The 14,702-nt window shown below is 31.0% G+C and overlaps 1 protein-coding gene across 4 annotated transcripts in view; it reads right to left on the bottom strand.

Moving 5' to 3' along the window:
* Nucleotides 1-10,777, bottom strand: part of LOC110668803 (CBBY-like protein) — a 37,755-nt gene extending 26,978 nt beyond the window's left edge. For all 4 annotated transcript variants that reach the window (XM_021830173.2, XM_021830174.2, XM_058130104.1 and 1 more), the window contains exons 1-5: nt 10,451-10,777; nt 7,280-7,329; nt 7,077-7,140; nt 6,721-6,769; nt 6,580-6,648 (exon numbers count right to left, since the gene is read on the bottom strand). In XM_021830173.2, the coding sequence (XP_021685865.1) occupies nt 6,580-6,648; nt 6,721-6,769; nt 7,077-7,140; nt 7,280-7,329; nt 10,451-10,713 (495 nt within the window). In that variant the 5' untranslated portion in view covers nt 10,714-10,777. The remainder of the gene's footprint in view (nt 1-6,579; nt 6,649-6,720; nt 6,770-7,076; nt 7,141-7,279; nt 7,330-10,450) is intronic.
* Nucleotides 10,778-14,702: the final 3,925 nt, after the last annotated feature.

The raw sequence follows: 14,702 nt of genomic DNA, 5'->3' as shown, positions 1-14,702 counted from the left end.
TGTTTGGGGTCCTTGTTCTGTTACATCTAAAACTGGATTTCGTTATTTTGTTACTTTTGTTGATGATTACTCTCGTGTTACCTGGTTATATTTAATGAAGAATCGTTCTGAGTTGTTTTCTATCTTTTGTGCCTTTTGTAATGAAATCAAAACTCAATTTAATATTTCTGTGCGCATATTAAGAAGTGACAATGCCAAAGAATACTTTTCAGCACAATTTCAGCCTTATATGACACAAAATGGCATTCTTCATCAGTCTTCTTGTGTGGATACCCCATCCCAAAATGGCGTGGCCGAAAGAAAAAATCATCATCTTCTTGAGGTAACTCGTGCTCTTCTTTTTCAGATGAAAGTACCTAAACACTTTTGAGCGGATGCAGTTTCTACGGCATGTTTTTTGATCAATTGTATGCCGTCTTCTGTCCTTAATGGGGATATTCCTTATACTACTTTGTTTCCTACAAAATCTTTATTCCCTATTGAACCCCGTATTTTTTGTTGTACCTGTTTTGTGCGTGATGTTCGTCCACAGGTTACTAAATTGGATCCAAAATCTCTCAAATGTGTCTTCCTTGGGTACTCCCGGCTCCAAAAAGGGTACCGTTGTTTCTCTCCTACTCTTAATCGTTATCTTGTTTCTGCAGATGTCACATTTTTTGAGTCCACTCCATTTTTTCCTCCATCATCTGTGTATGAGAGTCAGGGGGAGGAGGATGATCTCTTAATATATACTGTCCAACCAATGTCTAGTCCTCTCCCACAGCCTGTTCCTTCTGTCTCTAGACCAACTCGACCTCCTGTTGTTCATGTTTATTCCAGGAGATTGGAGATTCCTGACTCAGATCCTCCACCAGCTACTTCGTTGGGAGATCATGTACCTTATACTGATCATGATTCTGATCTAGACTTACCCATTGCTCTTCGTAAAGGTAAACGTTCATGTACTTACCCTATCTCTTCTTTTGTTTCTTATAATCAATTGTCTTCTTGTTCTCGGTGTTTTGTTACTTCTTTAGACTCTGTTCCTATCCCTAATACCATTGATGAGGCCTTTGTCTCATCCTGGCTGGTGTGATGCTATGAAAGAGGAAATGGAGGCTTTAGATGCTAATGGTACATGGGAACTATTGCCTTTGCCCACTGGTAAGAAAGCTATTGGTTGCAAATGGGTATATACAGTAAAAATAAATCCTGATGGTTCTGTGGCTAGGTTAAAAGCACGCCTTGTAGCAAAAGGATATGCTCAGACATATGGGGTTGATTACTCTGATACTTTTTCTCCTGTAGCTAAACTTACTTCTATTCGCTTGTTTATCTCTTTAGCAGCTACATATGATTGGCCCCTGCATCAATTGGATATCAAGAATACTTTCCTTCATGGTGATCTTCAAGAGGAGGTGTATATGGAGCAACCACCTGGGTTTGTTGCTCAGGGGGAGTTGGGTAAAATTTGTAGGCTTCGAAAGTTTCTTTATGGCTTGAAACAAAGTCCTAGGGCATGGTTTGAGAGATTCAGTGAAGCAGTACAAGAATTTGGTATGCAAAAGAGTAAGTGTGATCACTCAGTATTTTATAGGCAATCTGAGGCTGGTCTAATTCTCTTAGTAGTCTATGTGGATGACATTGTCATCACTGGGAGTGACTCTGCAGGTATTTCATCTCTTAAAACCTTCCTCCAAACTCGCCTGACCAAAGACTTGGGATTGTTAAAGTATTTCTTGGGTATCGAAGTTATGAGAAGTAAGAAGGGTATTTTCTTGTCTCAAAGAAAATATGTCATCGATCTATAGACAGAGACAGGAAAATTAGGTGCTAAGCCTTGTAGCGCACCAATGACTCCAACTTTACAATTGTTAGCAGGGGATAGTGAGTTGTTTGAAGATCCAGAGAGATACAGGAGATTGGTAGGAAAATTGAACTACCTTACAGTCACTCGTCCTGACATTGCTTATGCCGTTAGTGTGTTAAGTCAGTTTATGTCTTCACCAACAGTTGCACATTTGGAAGCCTTGGAACAAATCTTGTGTTATCTGAAGGGCGCTCCAGGAAGAGGTTTGCTATATGGTAATCATGGGCATTTGAATGTTGAATGTTTTTCAGATGCCGACTGGGCTGGATCTAAGGTTGACAGGAGGTCAACTACTGGATATTGTGTTTTTATTAGAGGAAATTTGGTGTCTTGGAGAAGCAAGAAGCAGAGTATAGTTTCTCGATCTAGTGCTGAATCCGAATACAGAGCCATGGCACAATCAGTATATGAGGTAATGTGGATATTTCAATTACTAAATGAGACAGGTTTTAAGACCTCCCTGCCTGCCAAAATTGTGGTGTGATAATCAAGCTACTCTTCATATTGCTTCTAATCCGGTGTTTCATGAGCGGACCAAACATATTGAGATTGATTGTCACTTTATTCGTGAAAAGATTCAACAACAGATCATCTCAACAGGACACATCAAAACTGGAGAGCAGTTAGGAGATATTTTCACAAAAGCTCTGAATGGAGCTAGGATTGACTACATTTGTAACAAGTTGGGCATGATTAATATCTATGCTCCAACTTGAGGGGGAGTGTTATAGAAAGTCAATCACTATGTTATGGAAAGTCAATCACTATATTATTTCTCTGTATATTTTGTATTCTGTATTCCTATTTAGGATTTCTTCCTAATTAGTAGAACACAATTATAGGAATCAATTGTATATATATACCCATGTACAGATTAATTGAAATCAATGAGAATCATCTCTTTCTACATCCCTCAACCATTAGAAAGAGAATGGTAGGATAACAGTACCAAAAAAACAAAAAAAGACGTAGCAGTATAAGCTCAAAAACAAATAGGTCCAGGTATCAAGGTGCAAACTAGGCGAGAGGAACAAGTTGAGCAGAGGCACGATGGTCAGGGGAGAACACTGAAAAAAGATTCGGTCGGAAAAAATTGCCAAAAGAGGGCTCATGCGTGGGCACACGAAAGACTGTTGAGATCTTGTGCCGACGCGTGAGGCCAAGCGCTTTGCCGGATGGTACGAGTCTTTGGTGACATACCGATCAAAGGGTGGGCCTCCTCCTAAGGCAGGCGGTGACAGCTCAATCTCCTTCTATAGGTCGATTAGAAGCTTACCCACTTAGAAACCCTAGTTCCTTTCAAAAGCAAATTATGCCATTAAGGAGTGATTATGCTCTGATACCATGTTGACAAGGATTCTTGGAGAAAATAGTTTTTTTATATTTGCCTTATACACTCTTCCTATTTATATACAACAGTCCTGAATACAAAATAAGTCTAGATATTCTAGGAAGCTAATAAAAGAGAAAGATAACTACAAGAAAGAAATAAGGAAAGAAGAAATACAATACAATACTATCTCTTTAATTTAGGGATTTACGATCAAGTAGGATTCCAACAAGCTGCTCCTTTTATTAGTTTTATCCATTGCAAAAAAAAAAAAAAAAAAAAAAAATTCAATGTTTGCACATTTATTTCAATTTCAATTTCAAACTAAAGAAAGAGAAAAAGAGAAAGAAATAAAAGAAAAATCTAGAGAAATGTTTGCTTGATCATTCCCTTAAGCTGATAGGGGATTTATGTTGATAAATTACAATAGAAATAGAAACATAAACAATCTATATGATCACTGCTTAATTCTAGTCTCCACATAATCTTAGCTTAATTTTCATCCTAGCCAATTTATAGTATTCACACTAATATTTCAACACTCCCCTCAAATTGGAGCATACATATCTTATGCACCCATCCTATTACAAATATATTCAATTCTTGATGCTCTGAGAGATTTAATAAGGATGTATGCTAACCGCTCACTTGAATTGACAAAGCCAGCAACAATGCATTCTCACTCAATATTCTACCTAATAAAGTGACAATCTACCTCTATATGTTTTGTTCTTTCATGAAAAACAAAATTTGACACAATATGTAGTATTGCTTGATAACAGATCAACTTCATTTGTTTGATATCTCTATATCTCAACTCTTGAAGTTGCCTCAACTAGATAAGTTCATAAGTAAATAAGCCCACAACTTGATATTCCGCTTTTGCACTTAATCTTGCTATGACATCCTGCTTCTTTCTTTTCCAAAATATGAGATTTCCTCCAATTAGATACAATAACATGAAGTGGATCGTCTATCTAATGGAGAACTTGCCCAATCTTCATCAAAACATACAATAATCTAGTCCTAGGGCTCTTTTAATACATCTAAGGATGCAAATTATTGCATTCCAATGACTGTCACACAAGAACTGAAGAAACTAATTGACCAAACTCATAGCAAAAAGAAATGTTTCATTATGTGATTGTGAGGTAATTGAGGTTACTAATAAGTCTCCAATAGTTACCAACATCTTCCAGTGGCTCCCTTTGTCCAAGAATAAGTTTAACATTTAAATCCATGGGATATCCACTTGCTTCTTGTCTAAAATGTCAGCTTCTTCAAGTATATCCAATGCATATTTCCTTGTGAAATAGCAATGCTTGTACTGGATTGTACTACCTCAATACCCAGAAAATATTTCAACTTCCCTAAATCTTAAGTATGAAAGTGATTGAAAAGATGTTATTTGAGTTGGTTAATATCCTCATGATCATCAACTGTTATGACAATACCATCAATATATGCGCAATGCTGCCATATGGATACGTTTGCCATGAGGAGTGTGACAATAAAAATTGAATGACCTACTTCACTTAGTGCATCCCAAACTACTGAACAACAGTACTAAACTATCCAAACCATCTTGGGGACTACTTGTAACCATACAAAGATCGACGTAGTCAACACATTAAACCAGACTCTCTCTAAACAACAAACCCTAGTGGATAATCCATATACACTTTTTTAGCTAATTCTCCATTTAAAAAAGGCATTCTTGATATCTAGTTGATGAAATGTCCAATGATTCATTGCAACTAGAAGGATAAGAAAGCGAACAAATGCAATCTTAGCCACTAGAGAAAAGGTTTCACCGTAATCAAGTCTGAAAAACCCAAGTATACTCCTTTGCAACAAGGCGAGGTTTGAGATATTCAATTTTACCATCAGGATAATGCTTCATTGATAGGCTTGGGCATTGGGAAATTACGAATTTCAACACAAAATTTTGAAAGATAGAAAATTCAGAATGATTTTTCATAAAAAATAACCAAGTGTAACAAGAATAGTCATCAATAAAGGTAACAAAAGTATGAAATCTCAAAGTCAAATTAACAAGACTTAGACCGCATACGTCTAAATAAACAATAACAAAAATAGACGCAGAACAATTATCAATTTGCTTGGGAAACAAAAAGCAAGTTTCTTTCCCAAGTGACATGACTCACAATCCATAATTATGCCTTAGATTAGAAAATTATATGGTAATTAGGTAGACTAATTATATGTCTAAATAGTGCCTATAAATATGACCTAAATAGCGTACGTAATTGTATTCCTAATTAGGGTTCATGTAACAGTATTTAACTCCCCAAAAGGGCTTGAGGGAATAATTAAGCTAATTTACTCCAATCTTCTTTCTCTCTTTTTTAATTTTACAACTATGATCACTGCACAATTCTAGTCTCTACACAATCTTGGCTAATTTTAAGCCTACCCATTTTACAATATTCACACTAATATTTCAACATCATCCAATCCTTTTAAGCTAATCAAATTTTTCCCTTAACCTCTGACAATGGTAACAATTAAAAGATAATGATTAAAATTAGTTTATTGATCATTCCCATTAAACTGACAGCAAATAATCCCCACTTCTTTTATCATTGATTGAGTAGTGAGGGCAAAAGTGGCCATGCCAAAATCTATGGTTAAGGATGCGATAATGGGGTTCAGAGAGAAAACATTGGAGTTTGTTACATAAAGCTCAAAAGTGCTCTCACTAGAGATATTGGCATCGTTGGCTACTTAATTTTGAAATTTTTTAATACTTTTGGAAGTAGAACTCAATTGTTTTGTTTCTCTTCCTTTATTTATTAACTTATTACTTGAAACAAAAAATAAATAAATAGGTCTTTGATTGGTTAGAATTGTTGTTTTTCAATAAGCTAGCCAAAATAATCACCAATGTCAAAAAAATATGGATAAAATAAATAAAAATTAAAAGGACTAGATAAAATTGAAAATGCATAAAGGTAAGCATTTCTTTTGTCATTTGATAAAATTAAAAACAAAAAGATGCAATTAAAAATGTCTTATTTGAGTTGTATTAATAAAAATAAATTTTTGTAACCAATGCCAAACCCTACAAATATAATTGAGAAAGAAAGGTGAGTTCATTAATTGAACAAACCAATTAAAGACCATATATTATAATTAACATAATAAATTTTCCTTTTTTATTTTTCTAACAATTTTGAATCTTAGAACCTTTCTTCTTTTCCCATTATATAGTTAAAAGATAAAACCAGTAATGTACATATTAAAGCATCTAAGTAATGATGTCTTTCTTCTATCATTAATCAATCACCAGGTATATACTAACATGACGTGATAATATATTTTTATCAAACCAAGTAACTGAATCTCATTAATATGATGCTAATCATTCAAATAATACCTTTTCTCGCAAAACATTTTTTATGAATGTGCCTTTCTCACTTGTGGGCAACGAAGTAGGCCAACCAATCTGCAAGCAAATAAAGAGGATAAATAAACCAAACAAATCACACAATAGGCATAATTTCTAGACAAAATTCACCTGATTAAAATATAAAATCAGCATCCTTTCCTCATCACCAGCACTCTTCCTAGAAACAGAAAAGTATAATTAGTAAACATGGACAATTAACATTAATGAAACCGAAAATATTTCTTCAATTTGAATGTTAATTTTTTATCAATCATAAATTATATTTAAGAACATATATATACTCAAAGAAAATCATAACTGTGAATTTGTGATCCATATGCCAAAACTGACCTAGCACTGTAGCCAAGTCAAAATGAAGTGCACATTGATTAGAAACAAACTTAATTATAAGAGTTAGATAGTAATTAATTTCTTGCACGATGAAAACTTAGGATGAACAAGAAACATATGTAATGACTTCACACCTTTTGAGATCTACATAAACAGGTTCAGTCCAATTTGCGCAATCAAGTCCAAGCTTCATAAATGCTGATAGTTTGAAAAATAAAAATTAAAATAAATATGAGAGAGAGAGAGAGAGAACTGTCAGTTTATGCAACTTAAATAATTAGACAACATAAGCATTCGAATATGATGCCATATGTATATAACTAATGCATCACCGCACCTACATTAAAGGCTTGGCGATTTCCTAAGCGATATGCATCCATAAGGACCCTGTGAGAAAAAGAATGCAGAAAAGTTAATCTGCAAGCAAATAGACAACACAAGCAAGACACCCTAGAGTTATTTACAATGTTGAAGAGTTAAAAACTAGAAGAGAGAAAAATCAGTGCTTCAATGGTTGATACTTTACAATAGCAAAACATGATTTGATCATATTTTTACAGGATCCCTTTCATTCTATAATAGTGAATATGGGGTGGTGAAAAAACAATAAATCCACAAAATGAGAATAAAAGAGATAGGGATGGCCACGGTCCGATTTCAACTGGAACCGAACCAGAACTAGTTCGGTCAAAACCGGACCGAAACTAGTCAAAACCGGCTTCAAACCGGACTGAAACCGCCTTTCTGCAGTTTGGTTCAGGTTCATATTTTTCAAGAACCATGAGCCAACGGTTCCTAACCGGATTGAACCAACGGTTCTAAACTGGACCAAATTGGCCTTTTAAATATAAAAAAATTCAATAAATACCTCACCTCACTCATAATTCATTTATATATATCATTAATTCTCTGCACGATTATTTTCTACACTCTCTTTAATTCTTAATACTTTTTCAATTTCTCTCAAATTCTCTGAACAATTATTTTCTGCACTCCTTTTAATTCTCAGTACTCTCTCAATTTCCCTATTTTATTATTTTATATGCTCATTGAAATTTTTAACACTATCTCAATTATTTTGTTATTATTTTATATCCTCAATAAAATTTCCAATACCCTCTATTTTATTTTTTTTCTGTTTTATACTTTTTTAATTATCTTTTATACTTTTTTAATTATCAATATAAACCCAACGCAACTCAACTAAGCCTTTATCCCAAAAATTTGGGGTCGGCTATATGGATTCGCTTTCTCCACTCTGAACGATTTTGGGTTAAATCCTCAGAAATATGTAATACTTCTAGGTTATGTTGTACTACTCTCCTCCAAGTCAATTTAGGTCTACCCCTTTTTTTCTTTCTATCCTCTAACCTAATGTGCTCTACTTGTCTAACTGAAGCCTCCGTATGTCTACGCTTCACATGACCAAACCACCTCAATCTCCCTTCTCTCAACTTATCTTCAATTGGCATCACTCCTACCTTTTCTCTAATACTCTCATTACGGACTTTATCTAATCTAGTATGGCCACTCATCCACCTTAACATTCTCATCTCTGCAACTCTTATCTTAGATGCATACGACTCTTTCAGTGCCCAACACTCACTACCATATAACATAATTTAAAAAAAAAAAAAGGTAAGCAATAGAACTAGAAATTTTAATTCCTCTAAATCCTAAAGGGATACATAGGCAAAATTAGGTTTATGCACCTTTTTCTAATTTCTTTAAAAAAAATTAATTTCATCTCTAATTTTTTTAATCAAGTTCAAGTCTTTACTTATTAAATTTTTCTTAGAGATAAATTATTTTCATTCTCTTTTTTTTTTAATTTTATTTTGATTGAAAGATTTATAAGAAAAATCAAAATATTTTTACAAATATAACTTAAATTCTAAATCAATAAATTTTTTCTCTATCTTTTTTTTTTGTCTAAGTCCCGCCCTTAAACCGTCCTCAAAACCGTCTTGAAGCGTCCTTTTTTGAACTGCCCTTAAAACTGTTTTAAACCGGAGCTAGAACCGAAATCGACGGTTCATAAACCGTCTTCAAAACCATCCCCTAGCGATTTGGTTCGGCCGCCCCTAGACAAAGATAAGGATCCTAGGATATTCCCTTTAGTGATATAAGGGACAAGGATTACTAGTCATCTTTTTGTTATTTCAAATCAAAGTCATTGATAATAAAAAAATATATTTCAATGAAAAAAGACTTTTTTTTCTTTATATTATTCCTTTTTTTAGACTTTATACTTACAAATCCTGATCTGAATTTGGATTATCGGCAACATCAGAATTGTGAGGAAAAAAAAAAAGAGCAAATCCAATAAAGATCGGGTAGAGATGTATCAGATATATACAATAAAAAACCACATCAGATATATACAATAAAAAACCACATTATAAGAAATGTGTGCATGCGTAGAAAAAGTGGAACTATGGAAGTACAACCATTAAAGATAAAATGGAGGAGGTGCAACTAAGGTGATTTTGCCTTGTCAAATGTAAACTGGTTAATGCATAGCATATCTAAGATAAAGTAGAGGAAAAGAAGAGACATAGACCAAGGAAGACAAGAAGAACACGGAAGTGATCTGAAAGTGTAGCCCTAAACCAAGCAGGATGAAGGAAGAGAATCCATAATGCTAACTGTAATATATTGGATCAAGAAATATAGTTAGGACCAAGGATGAATTCAGTTGAGCTGAGCCGTTTAAGTATTACAGGTACAAGACATTCCAAACCCAAAACTACAACCTGAGCTATGATTCATCATAAGAAGACTGTTATTAAGAGAACAAAACATCAATGAATTGCTTGCACCTGTATAGTAACTTGATAAGAAACAACAGCATCCTCAAAAGGTCAAAAGTAGAAAATTCAAACCAATAAAAGAGGTGAAAGAATTTGAAACAAAAACTCACGTTCAGTGATGATCTAGGTTGGTAGAAATAAAATGAGCAGAAAATAAAGACTCTGGGGCAAGAGGAAGGGAAGGGGGCACAAACAATGAACCACAACTCAAATAGACATAAATATGCATACGCCCAGTAAATGGGTACAGTGTCAAGGAATCAAACATAGAGGGCTACAACATTTTTTTGGGCATACCAGTAATGAGGGACTGCAGTAGAGTTTACGATAATCACTGTTTATCAAGCTAATGAGAGCGGTCTTGCCAAACTCAACCTGCCCTCATTGGCAGGGCTACAACATATTAAAGACTAAATAAACATTTCGCCATATACAACTAGTGACATAAATGTAGAATGAAAATAAATAATGCAATTATCCCCTTAACAAGGTCAGCAATTCATCATAAACCATAACCTCTAACACAAAAGTAAAAAAGTATCAAACTTGCATACATCAAAAAAAATTTTTAACCCAAAAAAAAAAAGCAATTTTAAAACTAATTTCAAATTTCCAATACCAAGGCACCTACAGGGAATGGCAAGGAAAACTAGCACACAACAAAAAAGTTGAATTAATAAATAAAAGAATAATACCCATCAACTTCGAGAAGAACAGCAAGTTCTGGAGATGGGTTTTCGTTTGGGAAGCTAGGGGGGGAACAAAATGGAGTGAACTCATTGGGTTGCAAGTATTTCCCCAGAAAATTGAATTTCCAAGAGGAAGTGAAAGCACATGAAGGACGCAAGCAGAAATTGTAATTACTTCTTGGACGAGATTCATAGTAGAATTTGTTAGAGTTGGTTATGGTGGTTGAGAAACGGAGAGAATTAAGAATCGAACATGAAGCTGTTTCCATGGCAATTGGCAAATCCTTTTAGGCTTCTCTGTTTTTTGAGCAACTGATACTGGTATCGTCTCAGACCTGCCACTCGTCAATATATTTATATTTTGGATAAATTACAAATTAATTTTTAAAGTATCTTAAAACTATAATTCAATTTTTATATATATTTTTTAAGAAAAATAATTTAATTATAATTTTTTATTAATTGATTAATTCCTGTTGTTTAAATTCAATTTCATTATTTTGTTTTAATTTAAAATTTTATTTTATTTACAACATAGTTTTTACATTTAAATTTTTATATTTAAATAATTATTTATTCTATTTTTAAATAATTATATATTTTATAAAATATTAAGTATTTTTTATAACTATAATTATTTAAATACCAAATATTTAAAATATTTAATTAAATAATAATATATTATTAAATTAATAACAAATAACAGATTTTATTAAATTCTTAAATTTTATATTATGATCAATAATTTCGTAAAAAAATTATTTTATTTATGGTAATATAACAGAAAAGTTTATTTTTATATCATCTAATATAATTTATTTTGATAATATATAACCATATATACATCATTTAAGGTTATAATTTATTTATAATTTATAAATATTGTCAAAAATTATATTTTCAATTAATTTTTTAAAATAATTACTTGAAAATTAAATTATATTTAATTTTAAATAAAAATAATTAAATGAAAATTTTTTCTACAAATTTATTTATAAAAATGTAAATTGATTAAATTCAACAATAAAATGAATAATAAATTGAAATAATAGATCTATCTTATAGAGAAAAAAAATAAAAAAGGTGTTTTGCAATTGATTATATTTATTAAAAAGTACAAAATCGTATAAATATGATGCTCATTGTGTATCTTATCAATTATAATTTTTTTTATTTGACATAAAACTTTTGTAAATGTGTTTTTGAGTATTTCTTTATAAATAAGTTCCTCTAATTATATGAATTTTTCTAGAATGTTTTTCTTAGATATTATTTAATCTTATCAATTGAATTTTTTTTATTTAATAAAAAACTTTTGCAAATGTGTTTTCTAATGGCCCTTTACAAATAAGTTCCTCTAATTGTTTTGAATTTTTCTAGAATATTTTTTCTTAGATATTATTTAAGGAAAAATCTTAGATATATCAGGTGCATAAAAAAAAATTATACATCCAACTCATCAAAAATTTAAAAAAAAAATCACATTTTGTAATAAATCAATCATAGTTTAGTAATGTATTAATTTTTAATTACATAGATTAATTACATAGATATATACACTAGATTTAGGTAAGAATCACTTATCATTTAAAAAGCTTTTATATTTAATACTATTACACCAGTTAATATAAGAAATACAAAAAATACTTTCTCCTGTAATTTTTATAATTAATTTAAAATTTAGATGTATAATTAAGAAATTTTTAAATGTTTTTAAATTATTTATATTTAAATGATCATAAGCTTTACATTAAAATAATTATAAGCTTTATTTTATATTTAAATAATTATAATTAAAAAAATACTTTATAAAATATATAATTATTTAAATATAAAATTTGATTGTAGAGCTATTTTATCAATTATTTAAAGAACTAAATTATTTTAGATTGAATTAACTTCAACAACAAATAGTAATATGTAAATGGAATCAAATTTTAAGAACTAAATTATTTCTCATAAAAAATATAGAAATTGACTTATAAGTTTTGACATATCTCAATTCTCATGAACTAATTATAATTTACTTTTTTATTTTTCAAGTAATTATATTTCAAGGTCAATTTAATTAAGTTATTTTAAGTAAATTACTATCAATATCAACATCTTTATATAAATTAAGTTGAATAATTATCCAATAAAAACTCATAAAATTATATTAACTCAAATTTTATTTTTTCATCTATAAAATAAAAGTGATAAAAGTTATTTTATTAAAAAAATTAAACATCATATTAATTTTGGTTTTTCAGTCTCTAAAATAAAAGTGATAAAATTTATCTCACTTAAAAATAAAATTTATCTATCTTTTTTATTACTTCACTTTCTAAATGATTAGCTCATTATAAGCTTAAATATATTATGATTACTTTCCTCCTCTTGTCTCCTCTTTTCCTCTACTTCTTTTAATATCTGCTTTGAGCTGTCACTTATAAGTTTTTCACCTGTAGCTACTTTTTTACCTTTATTTGTTTTTGTTGTTTTGTTAGCTTTTTTTAATAAATTCTCATATTTATGTCAATGAAGAATAAATTTGGACTTTTATCCTCTTATATTTGTGTCTATTATGAACAAATTTATTATATTTTTATCAATATTAAAGTCTTATTCTCTCTAATATCAAGGTCTTATTTCTCCTCCCCCCTCCCTTAATGGGATTTTATTTACTTTTTTGCAGTATTGGAATAGGTTCTTTTATAGGCTACAAATGTAACAAATTTTTGAAAGTGCAGAATTATAGAAAATTTTTTAAGTTATCCAAAATAAAAAATGATTGAAAGATTATTTACCTATACTCAAATAATCTTTAAATAGAAAATTTTAATTGTCTATATTTATATTTTATTTCCCTTATGAGAAGTTTGTGTATTTATGTCAATGAAGAATAAATTTGGACTTTTATCCTCATATATTTGTATCTATTATGAACAAATTTATTATTTTTTTTTATCAATATTAGAGTCTTATTCTCTCCGATATCAAAGTCTTATTTCTCCTCCCCCCTGTAACACCCTCCCGGTAGCAACTCCGTACATTCTACTGTTCCAGTGACCGGTGTTGGTCCGAACAGCTAGAACGTCCGAAAAATATATTTAACCTAAAGTCAGGAACCATAATTAACTCAAATATTAATAAGAAAAATTTTAGTAAAAATTTTAGAAATAAAATACAACCAAGTTAAATGAGCCGGTGCCCAAGCGATGGGTAACCCAGAGGGAAGTTGCGGTTCTCGCAACTAGGAGCCCTAGACCCTGGGAAAAATTCATAAAATAATTTTTGGGACTCAAGAGAAGGGTCATTGAGGTTCCTAAGGCATTAGAATGCCAAGAAAATATTTAGAAAAATTTTTCAATCGGTACAGACAATTTTGACCCGTTAAGCCAAACGGAGGGCATTTTGGTCATTTCGCCTTCAGAGACGATTTTTGGCCGACTTGTCCAGTTGAGTAAATAATTATTATGATATAAAATGTGAATAAGTATTGCTAAAAATTAAATTCAAAATAAGTAGAGAAGTAAAGAATAGAAAATGAGAAAAAAAGGCTCATTTATGACATCATTATGATGTCATTTGAAGTTTCCACCAATCACATGTAAACAACCATTTAATTAACTAATAAAAGAGACAAAAAAAAGACCAAAGAAATTAAAAAGCAAACAGCCATCTCCTTCCCCATTCCAGCCGCACCATAGCCAAGAAAAAACCCTCCATTTTTCTTCTTCATTTAAGCTTGCAAACCTCTCAAACCTCACCCCAAAACCCTAAGTCACCTTCACTAAAACTTATCTACACACCCTAAGGAAGCTTTAGGCAGCCACAAAGAGGAGAAATTTTAGAGTTTTCACAAGTTCAATAAGTTGAGCAAAGAGGTTAGTGCTTACTTATGCAAATATTTCTTTATTTCCATGTTAGGGACTTGAATTTAGTATGAAATTGTAAATTAAATGGACTAAAACTCATGTGTATGTATACCATGAATTTCGACAGCCCTAAGGAAGGAATGAATTTGATTTTTTTAATGAACTTAGAATGAATTAGAGATTATGTTTAAAGTGTATATATATATATATATATATATATATATATATATATATATATATATATATATATATATATATAAGGAATGAAAGAGTTAACTAAGGTGTGTGGTGTGAACCTTGAATTTGAGCTAGGGTTTGGGAGTGAAATTTAGATTTGGCTTATGAAGTGGTAAGTGAACATTATAATGGTCAATTAGTGACCATTTGAGGTAAGTTGA

The sequence above is a fragment of the Hevea brasiliensis genome, chromosome 11 (genome assembly GCF_030052815.1).
Source record: "Hevea brasiliensis isolate MT/VB/25A 57/8 chromosome 11, ASM3005281v1, whole genome shotgun sequence".
Classification (NCBI taxonomy): Eukaryota; Viridiplantae; Streptophyta; class Magnoliopsida; order Malpighiales; family Euphorbiaceae; genus Hevea; species Hevea brasiliensis.
The sequence above is the reverse complement of the archived record's forward strand: the minus strand, read 5'-3'. Positions and strand labels throughout refer to the sequence as shown.